At 40.7% G+C, this 11,443-nt stretch overlaps 1 protein-coding gene across 5 annotated transcripts in view; it reads right to left on the bottom strand.

Moving 5' to 3' along the window:
- Positions 1 to 1,182: 1,182 nt before the first annotated feature.
- The window catches only part of mlphb (melanophilin b), a 34,054-nt gene continuing 23,793 nt past the window's right edge, over positions 1,183 to 11,443 (bottom strand). For 4 of the 5 annotated variants that reach the window (XM_041951141.1, XM_041951145.1, XM_041951142.1 and 1 more), the window contains 7 exons: positions 9,690 to 9,773; positions 7,569 to 7,862; positions 5,025 to 5,174; positions 4,861 to 4,929; positions 4,492 to 4,540; positions 3,896 to 3,990; positions 1,183 to 2,198 (listed from right to left, as the gene is read on the bottom strand). In XM_041951141.1, the coding sequence (XP_041807075.1) occupies positions 2,172 to 2,198; positions 3,896 to 3,990; positions 4,492 to 4,540; positions 4,861 to 4,929; positions 5,025 to 5,174; positions 7,569 to 7,862; positions 9,690 to 9,773 (768 nt within the window). In that variant the 3' untranslated portion in view covers positions 1,183 to 2,171. The remainder of the gene's footprint in view (positions 2,199 to 3,895; positions 3,991 to 4,491; positions 4,541 to 4,860; positions 4,930 to 5,024; positions 5,175 to 7,568; positions 7,863 to 9,689; positions 9,774 to 11,443) is intronic. The other variant, XM_041951144.1, reaches the window with a different exon arrangement.

The raw sequence follows: 11,443 nt of genomic DNA, 5'->3' as shown, positions 1-11,443 counted from the left end.
TTGTATGCACTTTGTGCCTCTGCTTTGCCGTCACTGGCATTACTTTCAATCCAAACAACATCTGACTTTGATTCTGCAACTCACGTAGAAGCAACACAGAAATATTGGACAAATATGAAAACTTACTGTTTGGAAGATTTCCTGTCAGATTGTTGAGCTGCAGAGCCAAACTTCAGCGGCTGCTTCGCGATCTCCTCACAGGAGCTGAACAGGTGCAGGACTGAGTGAACCGGATCAGATCCTTCTCTCCCTCTGGTTGTGACAGAACAGCCTGTTGTGAATCCCAACAACTGGACACAAGAAATACTGCAATAAGGCTACGATACGAACGCAGATGTGTCGTCTTCGAGGGATTCGTACCTGCTCTCTCAGCTTATCAGTCGTTTCATCATCACTTTATATTCCAGCAGGAGGGGCAGCAATGTGTTGACACACATGTGACATCAGCATATGACAACAATGTATTATAATAAACAGTATTTCCTTATGCTGCTGCCCACCACGTGCGTGACCTGTCTTATACAACATGACAATAATGCACCAACAGCACCACCAAACACAAGACGTTCCAACAAGCTGGAGGAGCGTTTGGATTTCTGTTGGATTCTGCAAGAAAGTCAAACTTTAAATATAGTAATATGTGATATTTTCAGTATTAAGCTGTCAGTCAAACACTTCTCTGACTGAGGATTTCAACCAGTAAACGTTTTCATGAACTTAAAGCACACTTAACAAAATGATATCCTGTGAGCTCAGTCATGTTAGAGACATGAACATGTTGTGTATTTCTACTTTAATACTTGAGTTAATTTCCTAAAAGATTTTAAGGAGCTTGAAAGCATCTGTCGAGTTTGTCACGCAGATTCAATCAGGTGGATTCGAGGGACAAACAGGACTGTTCAGAGGAGGAGAAGAGGATTCTGTGATTATCACACACTAAAGCGCCATAACAGGCAGGTATAAATGCCATCAAAGGCTGCCAGCACTGCGTCAATACACCAATAAACGTATGATTTGTTGAGGTTATGGTGAGATAATGCAGTTATGCTACAGAAAGAGGCAACAAAGGCAAATCAAATGTACAAAGGAACTGATGTAGAAGACGCTGATTCATGTTACATTTATGGTCACAAACTACAAAAGTGGTTAAAAAGGACAAGAAAGATGAAACGACAGCATCACTTCAGTTTGTGAATAATTTAATACGACTAACAAGACAAATATGTTACTGCATTAAGAATAAAATAAAGTACACATGTAATTAAACTGAGGCTTAAAATAATGTGATTATTTTAGCACAAACAAAATGCTGATCAGCGCAACAGAAAAAAAAGACTCAATCTGTGACCACAAAGCCTGAAGGGTCTGATTTATATCATCGTCATCCTCATTAAACCTTCCAGTGATTCTTTGCGCTCAGCATGAAGCTTTTTCCTTCTCCACTCTTGAACTGAGCTCGTCCTTTAGTTTGTCACCGTCTGCAGGTGCAGGGAGTTAACGAGAAGCATGAAACCATCTTCAAATTAAAAATCAGATAGCTGCGTTATTGCAAAATATACCAAAAACTTTACTTTATATATTGTACCATAATGCACACACAGAGGGAATGTGCACAGATGCCTGTATTTAATGGACTCATATACATCATGATGCCATGAACTAACCATATTAGACTCGCTGTATGTTGCACGATATCATTCAAGTGTTACAAGAAGCTCAATCTTCCTTAGTGATAGTAGCTGAGCTATTGTTTTCCAAGATATTAAAGTAAAAAGTTATAGTATTGTAAAGTGTGTTATTGCACTGCTTTTGGCATAATTGTCAAAGAAAAATAACATAATTTATCATGTTTTCATCTTTACTGTGTGAGCATTAGAATAAATAACTAGAGATTTAAGGTGAAGGCAACTTGCATGCAAATTATAACCATACCCTAAGATTCAGGTCTAATAAAGTTAGTGTGTAACTGCAAAATATACTATAACATATACTGTATATATAAATATGGTACGGATCTAATCCAGTCCAGTAAGATAACACAATAATATGACAAGGAAACATCTAAAACAGCAATTTCCTTCATTCAACATAAATGTCAGTTTCTTCCAAACTGTAATGATAAATGTGGTGAGAGGGGAAAGTCGTCAGTCAGATAATGCTCAGCCTCCTCCTCACGAGCCCTGTGTCATTACTGGTTTCTGCAAGAAGACAGAGACAGACAGACAATCACTGGCTGGTCCATCAGTAATCAGACTCAACTAATCAATCATTCCATGCTTTGATTGGGTTCATTGTTAGACATGAAATCATTCATAGCAACTAAGATGACAACAACGGGAACTACAGCAGGTCTATAATGTGTGTGCTTTATAAACCCGTTGATGAATCAGTGTGTGAGATGTGAGGGTTGTGAATCATGAGCTGAAGAGAGGAAACTAACAGGAAATTAACAACAGATTTAAAGCACAATCGAGTCTAAAAATACTCATTCTGGAACACTTTAAGCTCGATGTTTCATCTTAGAGACGTCTGTGGATGCTGAGCAGATAATGATAATCAGAGATAACATATTGAAGTTCATATTGAACAGTAAACTGTCCTGGTCCTGGACCACAGGAGGCTGGATCATAGCTCCAAGACAACAATCCTGCTGCATTTGGCTCCGGCTCTCATAAAAGTTAGCAAATTGCGAGATGTGTCCATTCATGGCTTTGAGGATTTTCTTTTTAGAGAAGTACAGAGCACGGCTGTGTGTCACATCTTTATCATTAACTTCAAGCACTTTAATCTTCTGGCAGCGGAAACAGTGAGACCCCTTCAGACAGATCTGTGTGATGCAAACACGTGTTTTAAATCCTCATAAGTTTAAAACACATTAAGATCACAGTAAACGGACATATACTTTTCATTTTCGTTGTTTTTCCCTCATCTAATTCAGCCTGCAATGGTTTGCAGGTCTTTTGGCAGGATCTATGAGCTGCTTTATTTAAATGCAGGCAGAACAAAACACCGGAGCATGTGCGCATGTTAATCTTTCAGTGCTCGTGTAAAAAAAGTAAAAATCATCACAATCATTGATACAGATGCTCGAAAAGCAGAAAGAAGAAATAAAGAAATTAAAACAACTTGAATAACTGAATAAAGTTTGCACATATATTCTCAATAGTGCAAGAACTGCACCGAATTTGTTATTTGATTGAAACAGAGGAAGCAAAGTGAAAGAAAACATAATTATTTCAAACCAGCACAGAGCCTGATTGGAAGCGAACCCACAGGAGATCCAGCAGTCAATGAAGAGTTCAGTTCCAACAATAGATCCATAACAACAGTTTGAGAAACACACAAATCTGCTTCCTCACCGAGACTCTGATGTTCATCTGTTAAATATAAGGCTACAGGCAGCAGCTAATTAGCTTAGCTTAGCATAAGGACTGGAAACAGGGGAGCCAGCTAGCCTGGCTCAGCCCAGAAGTGACAAAATCTGACCAACAGCGCTAAAGCTCACTAATTAACACCAAAGTATAAAAACAACTTGTCCTTACATGCTGGACTTTTTAGCTCTAGAAAGACCCAGCTAGCTGTTTTCCCCTGTTTCCAGTATTTATGCTAAGCTAAGGTAATTATATCCCATCTCTTGCTCTTTGCTTAACGCAGAGACATGAAACTGGCATCAATCTTCTCATTTAACTCTCAGGAAGAAAGCGAGTGTGTTCTCAAAATGCAGACCTGTTCCTTAAGTTGAATATCTTTAAGACCGACAAGACGGACTAAAGCAATCTGCCACCACATTTTCCATTTTTTAAGTCAGATTTGGCTCCGATTTTTCCAAATATCAGCTCTATAATATTGGAACTGAACTCTTCCCTGCACTCAGCACCGCAGAGTGGGGTCATACCGCAGAGGTAGCCCTGGTCTTGGGCTTGGCCACTGGGTTCCTCTGTGTCAGGGAGCCCCTGTAGAGGGAGTTCCTCACAAACCTGTCCACCTGGTCTGGAAACATACAGCAACTACATTGTACATCCATGTTCTTGTCGGTATCGCTTTTAATTCAGTACAGTTATAAAGTCAGACGACTGTTTCCTATGTGTCCGAGCTTATTTAAAGACTTACAATGACACTGTGGGAATATATTAATTGAAAATGAATTAGAAGCTTTCAGTTACTGGTCAGGACTCAGTGAGCGAGGTGCAGTTCTACTTGAGTCCAAATTTCCCTCGTAGAGCTTGTTACTGCCCCGAAAATGTTTTTTATAGCTACTATTCTCATCAAAATCTTCTATTATTTATAGTGCAATACGCCTGTGGGAATTCTGCACGTAGAGAATTTCTGATGTACAGATGGGAAAACTGAAGCTGCAGCACAATAAGACACAGTGTTCACCAGCCCACAAAACACATCATCATGTTCTCTGAGTTTAACAAGGTTAAGATGTTTTGAGTCAGTCGAAAGGCTCTGGGGATCGCGCTCAAGGGCAGCAGTGTCGGTTCTTACTTGTGGGAAAGTTGTGGGAAAGTCTTCTCGCTTGGATCGGGATTGCAGACTAGAAGACAACAAAGCGGGAAACAAACAGAAGTTAAAAAAAAAGAGTGAGAATGTGAGACAATATATGGCCGATCAGGACTCGTTTGGCACCTTGGAGTGTATAAGCATATCAGAGAGCGACCGGCTTCACAGAAATTCTCTTACTGGTTGATTTGAAACCAAGAGGCCGACAAGTGAAGTCATTGAGTCAAACAGCGAGATTAAATCTGGCCTCAGAACAGCTCTGCTTCCTGTGCACTGGTTTGATTTGATACTATATTAAATAAGCAAACACATGATGATTTAAAGAGAAAATAAAGAGAAATGAAAAAGCTTTACCCGTCTTCTTTTATCCACTGGCATGCCGGCAGCGTTCAGGGCAGCAATCCTGTTCTCTATGTAAGAGACCTTGTTGGGGTAAAAAGAGAAAGTGTCTCTGCACACTTCTGCTGTTTCTGTCTCCTCAGAACAAACAGAATCTGTCAGCTAAGCTTAACTCTTACCTCGCACTGGGCGTTCTGGACGTTGGCAGCAGCTTGTGCTACCTGGTCCTCCAGCTCCACCAGTAAGGCTGTTGAGCCTTTGAAGCTTTCCATTGAGCTGTCCTGTAGGGGGCGCCACTTCCTCTCTAGACTCTCTGTTGAAATGTTTGTCTATATGAGAATTGTGAAGAAAAGAAAAGAAAAAAGCATCTTTATTTTTTTTGAGGATATTTTGTGCCTTAATTAGGGGATCAACAGCAGAGAGGTGACAGGAAATGAGGAGTGAACGAGATGTGGAAAAAGGCTCCAGCTGGACTCAGTGCTGCAGCTCCTCGGCCTCCAGTGAATTAGCTGGTGTCCTATGTTAAAATTTTTCCAGGCCAATATATCAGCCAGTTTTATCTTATCGCAGACATATTGGTATCAGTGCTTATTTCAGATGATGAGCAACAAGAAAAGTCAGCATAAGATATGTCTTAATTTTTTTTACTTAATTTACTTGTTCAGAGTATTCTTTTTGATCAAGGTCTTTTTATTTTGTTTTTTTCATTTTTACAGATTTAACATAAACTCAACAAAGCAAACACAAAACAGTAAATCCCTTCCACCCATCGGAGGTGTTGGGTCCTTCCATTTCAATAATATCAACCTTCTAGCTAATAGAGAACAGAAAGCCAGCATATTTTTTTCCTTTGTCTCAAGTTGGGAGCCTGTCTGCGCTACACCAAAAACTGCAGTGAATGGAGATGGCGCCAATACTTTCCCAAAGAGCTTAGAAAATGTACAGAAAATGGATTGCCAAAAAGTGCAAAGCTTTGGACATGTCCAAAACATGTGTAAGAGAGAAGCTGGGTCTCTTCTGCATCGATCACAAGTGGGATCTATATCAGGTTTGATTTTGGAAAGTCTAACTTTAGACCAATGAAGTCTGTGTACAATCTTGAACTGAATGACAGCATGTCTAAGGCAAATGGAAGATGAATAGATTCCCTGTATTATTTTGTGCCAAATGTCGTCTGTGATTGGTTTATTTTAATCTGTCTGCCACTTAGTCTTCAGGAGGTCTAAAGGAATCAAGTTGTGAGAGTACAATGTTTCATATATTATACTAATAGTTCGTTTTGTAACTAATTTACAATCAAAAATGGAATCTAATAGATAATGATAATACATACCTGTAAAAATGTGATCTGGGAAAATGATATTTTTGTACTAACTGTTCAAAGGAGGCAAAATTGCCGTCGACATACAGATCAGACAGTGAAGCTATACCTCTTCTGGACCAGCCATCAAAGATCTCATCTAATAGTGATGGGGTAAACATATGGTTTTTTGCTATTGGTGTAGCCTGAGATAAATCTTTAGTGTTCAGAGTATTCTATAATCTGATGTTTGTGTAGCATCTTCTCTTTGGATAATTAGTACTTTCTGTATATGCTAAAATGGGACAGTCCATTTTCTATCCAACTATGACCACCACCTTTGGTCAGTGCAGCAGACAGGTGACTTGAGTCGCCTACACTTACCAAACCTGAACCAAAGAGGTGACTGGAAAAGGTTTTGTAGCCGTCATTTTTAACGCTTTTGGAAGTATACTGACAAATAATGTGGTCCTAAAAGTCGGGGTGTCAGATCAGAAATTGCTTGCATTTTGTTGTTTAAGTCGTAGGATTTGAGCAATTTATGGATAAAAACTCCACGTCAACCATATCTGAAAAGATGAATCTCCAGATGCATCATATAATCTTATACTACATCAACCTCAGCAGCAGCACAACTTGCATTTGGTTTTTATTTATGTTTCAGTCCCAACGTTTCTGGGATCAGGGTTGCACAACGGAATGAGGTCTTAGTATTTATTTTATGAACAGCAGCGTTCCATAAACAGCGTATCCTGTAGCGGTAAGTCGTCATTTACAGCTCACTATGGTCAGTGAAGCAGAAAAAGCCATTTGGTTTGATAACAAGCAGAACAGAAACCAGGTTGACCTTTGCCCCCTTCAGTCAGCTTCACAAGTTTGGGCTTTATCAGCTTCTAACTTGAGAGGAGTGCATTTTCCTGCTTGTGCAAACTGGTGTTTTGTGATCCTTTAAATCCTGAAGAGGAGGCATGCAGTTTGAACGGGTTTATAGTGAAGAGACCCAAAAAACCCACAATATCATTACTCACCGGAGTGCTGCAGCTCTGTTACTTTAAAGTGAAAACAGTTCAGACAGCCTAACAGAGCAGCTAAAGACGAGCTATTTTTCTAGTCAGTTCTGTGTTTCAGAAAGTCTGGGAGGGATGCAAAGGAAAAATAAACAGCAAGGCTGAGTGACTTGATTTATGACTACAGTATGTGCTTGAGCTGGATGCCTGCAGAGGTGGTATGAAATTTCATGAGCCAGGCAGTTTTTTTTTTTTTTTAAACACAGAATGTGCAACAATCCAGATGTGCAGCATGTATGCGCCTAACGAGCTTTCTGGCACTAAATGACGTGTTAATCCAGGTCAGAATGCCTGTAAGCACAGAATTCTACTGTCCTCCGCTGGGTTTTCTTTAATCTGGCATCAGCTAACTCTACCTGCTCAGAGGCCATCTGTAGAGGCTGCTCCTCCTCCAGTCTGGAGATGGTGATGCTCGTTCTGGACGTGGGTCTGGCGGGTATTCTCGAGGGCTTGGCACCCCCCTCTGGGCTCCTCCGTGCTGAGATCTCTTGGGGGGAGGGGGGCCTGCTGGACTCGTCCTCGTCGGAGGTTAGGCTGTGGTCGCTGATGTTGTCCGTCATCTCGTCCAGCTTCCGCCTCAGCAGCTGCTCCTCCGCGTCCACTTCCTCCCACTGAGGAAGAGGAGAGGTGCTGCTTGGAGTCGGAGGAGCCTGATTGAGAGAGAAAGTGAGAAAGTAAAACAAACTGTTTTGATAGCTCCACACACGGTCATGTTATTAATAAACCTAATTTTAATTTAGAAGACTTTACTATAATACTTGAACTAACTACCTTCAGTCAGAAATAAAAGAGCAATGAAGCTCCTGTGTGTAAGCAACATGTCCTTTATACGGATCAACATCTGGCGAGGATGCTGTCGTTTTGCCTGGGACATGCAGTTTTAGTTATAGATGTATTTTTAACATTTATCTGCATATTAAAGACTCTTTTATAAGGTTCTCATTTCAAACAGGCGAGCAGAAAATATTTAATCGGCAGCTTGAGATGGAGTTTTGAATTAATGCTAACCACAGAGTTAGCGTTAATTAGCTAGGTGGCTACAGCTGATAAACTGAGAGACTGATGATCATTGGCTAAAATGAGCGGTTTAGTCTGCGTGAAACTGAAGCCCATTTTTTCCAACATTTGCACAGTTTTTGATTTGTAAATGTGCCACTGATATTTCTGTAAACTGTGCACTCTGAGGGTGGAAAGCTTGACAGACGTAGCAACAGGAAATAAGCAGATTGGGGTGAACGGTCAGCTGCCTGTATGTGACCGACTGTGATAAAACTCACCCAGCTGTGAGGATGAATACGTGCAAAGATCATACAGTACATGGATGCATGAAAGCACGAGTACTCTTCTGTTGCCATAGCAATCGGATGGACTTGAACACAGACATGTTGCGTGCAGACTCTGCTCTGACAAAACCGGCGAAACATGGGCATGTTTCATGCAAATTGATTTAAGCTGTGGTTTTCCACAGCTTAACGAGTCTATTAAATATTGCTCCCATTTGAAGCCGACCAGTCACTAATTACCAGGAGAGCTGAAGTTCTATGTTTTATTTACAGTTTGCTGTTCTTGCGTGTTTTCTGATGATATTAGTGCGGATTATTTATTCATTATTTTATTCATTATTAGGAAGGAAACATTTCTGAAAACTAAAAACAGAAACCCACAGCTCGTTTATCTTTACCAGCGGGTTAGAAGAAAGTCACATTCACAAGTCTGAATTGCTGCACGATGCATTAACTCATGTTTTTTTTTGGCCACTTGGGGGCAGCGCAACAAGCTGTAAACACAACCCTGATAAAGTCACTTAATAAATTTCACTCTGCAAACACCTTCGCAAAGAGTTCACACATCCAGCAGATGCAGAATGAAATATCTGGCTCTTCAGCTGCTAAATATGAGTCTTTTCAGTATAAACTACATGTTCAGCGGTTGCATCTGGAAGTTCTGTTGCTGGCAGTGTTGAGATTGAACCAAACAGTAAAGTTAAAGGCCAGTAAAACTAAAAAAAAAATGACCTGAAAGATGCTAAAACGCTCTGCAGAGCTGAAATACAAAGTACAGAGCACCACACATCATATGCATATCACACGTACATGCATTTTCTAATGCAAGCTACAGGAAAAAGCCTCTGCTTCCATATGGAAACATGGCAGTCACTCAGGGGTCCAGTATAGACTGTGAATATAAGGCCCCCAGTCCCAGTATAGTTCCCCCTCTGTTTCCCCTCTGCTCATACAGACTTTAATTAACATCAGCTGTGTGAGCAACAAAAAAGTGTGCAGGAGGGTTCAAGCGAAGTCTGAGGACTGGAACAGGACTTTGTTACATCACACAGTGCGCTGCTCGGCTACATGCGTTTCTGTTTAATGCTTTTGGTTGACATTTCTCCTCCTCATACATTTCCCAGCGAATCCTTCTGCAACAGCTGGGCTGATGATGAGCTGATAGCTATTTGTCAGCTGTGGTGTGTGATTTACCTGGTCGTATGTCGAGGTGACCTTCTGCTCTAAGTGGTTCAAGAGGGTCTCGATGGCTGACACGCGTCTGTTCAGGTCAGTGATCTGGGGAAAGACGGGGAGGGTACAGTCAGATGATGAAGACTTAACACAGAATAATGTTAGTGGATAGAAAGGTATCAGAAACTTGGACTGAGAGCAAAAAGGACCATATGCAGTTTATTCAAAACACAAATCACCGAAATAACTGCACCAGGTTCACTCAGACCAAACAAATCAAACAAGAAATTGGTACAAAACACTCCTTTTAATACAGATGGCCTCCAATTTATTACCCTCGTGATAAAGCCCATGCCGGTCTGATGGCCTCATCAGACTCTGAGGTCATCCCCAAATCTGATTTGACAATAATTAAGAGGATCCTCTCAAAAACGACTTACATGAAACTAAACCAGAAAGGCAGAAAAATAAAATAAATCTCAGAGAAATGATGCATACTATACAGTTTTTCTTTTGCACATGTGAAGTAACAGAATATTCCCTTGGATAATCTGTCATGATGCAGTGAGACTTTTTCCTTATGGGGTCCAGAAAGAGTCTCACTCAGATCAGGAAGTCAAGCAGACAGTTATCAGCTATCATATCTTTGATGTGACGGGGTTTTATTGCCCCGAGCTGTGCCTCTCAGATAACAGTTCCTCTTAGCCTATGTCCAACTCCTGCCTCCTTCATTCCTAGCATTCCCAGACCTAAAACATGACCCTATTCCAAACATATCCACCTTTAACCTAAACATAAGGATTCATTTGATAGAGGCAGTGCACAGCAGGAAGGGAATCAATGCTGCTTTGGAGGCCGGATTCAGGTTCAAAAAGCCAAGTTTAAAGCTCCTGAAAATGAATTTTATTGATCACCTTCTTACTAAGAGAAGGCTCATAGATGCACACACAATTTTCTGCCATAATTAGGACAAAATCAATTATTCCAGATGGGACATTTCTGTTTTTATTTTTTTCTCTGTTATATTCTGTCTGGTTTGAATTTTGGTGTGCCTCCATCGCCAGAATGTGACGTCATAAACCTCCATGAACCAATACGTTTTTAGCTAAGCTAAATAAATCCAAATTTGATGACAGCTGTGTGTTGTTTGCTTATGTTTCCAGGCCGCTGTTTATCAAATCTGATCCAGCCACATCAACACAGTCCTGATGTGGCAGATCAGCTGAGTTTATGAGTCTAAACCGTCATTCAGAGCGCCGAATGGTTGCACGTCATCCCGCCTCCTCTCTCCCTGTTTCCTGACTGCCAATTTATAGAAAAAAAATTCTAAAGAAAAGATTTTATTCTCTGAATATTTAACTTTGGCTGATTTAGTCCTGAGTATTTAATGTTATAAAATAGAGTTATTTTAGGATTCATCAACATTACTGTGTGTGGATGGGACCTGTATCGTTAGCAGCGTGTTAGCATAGCAGCAGCAGCTTCAGTCCACTGTCTCTGGCCACACATGATGCATTCAGGGACAGTATTGAATGTAGGCCATTAGTGTTTTGGTAGCGATCAGATCCCAACACAGCAGAGGAAAATAGCATGAAAATATGGATTTATAGCATAAGCTAAAGCCACAATAACAAGTCCAAAATCGCCCATAGGTCTGGAGCTGGGTTGAGATCTGGTGTATGTGGAGGCCATAGTCAGTGCTTCACTTTAATCAAACCAGGGAGCCCTCAAGCCTTGTTATGCTTCTCCGCTCATTCATTCAGGTTTTTCCTTTA

This window comes from Chelmon rostratus, chromosome 13 (assembly GCF_017976325.1).
Source record: "Chelmon rostratus isolate fCheRos1 chromosome 13, fCheRos1.pri, whole genome shotgun sequence".
Classification (NCBI taxonomy): Eukaryota; Metazoa; Chordata; class Actinopteri; order Chaetodontiformes; family Chaetodontidae; genus Chelmon; species Chelmon rostratus.
Note: the sequence above shows the minus strand (reverse complement) of the source record. Positions and strands in the feature narration are given on the sequence as shown.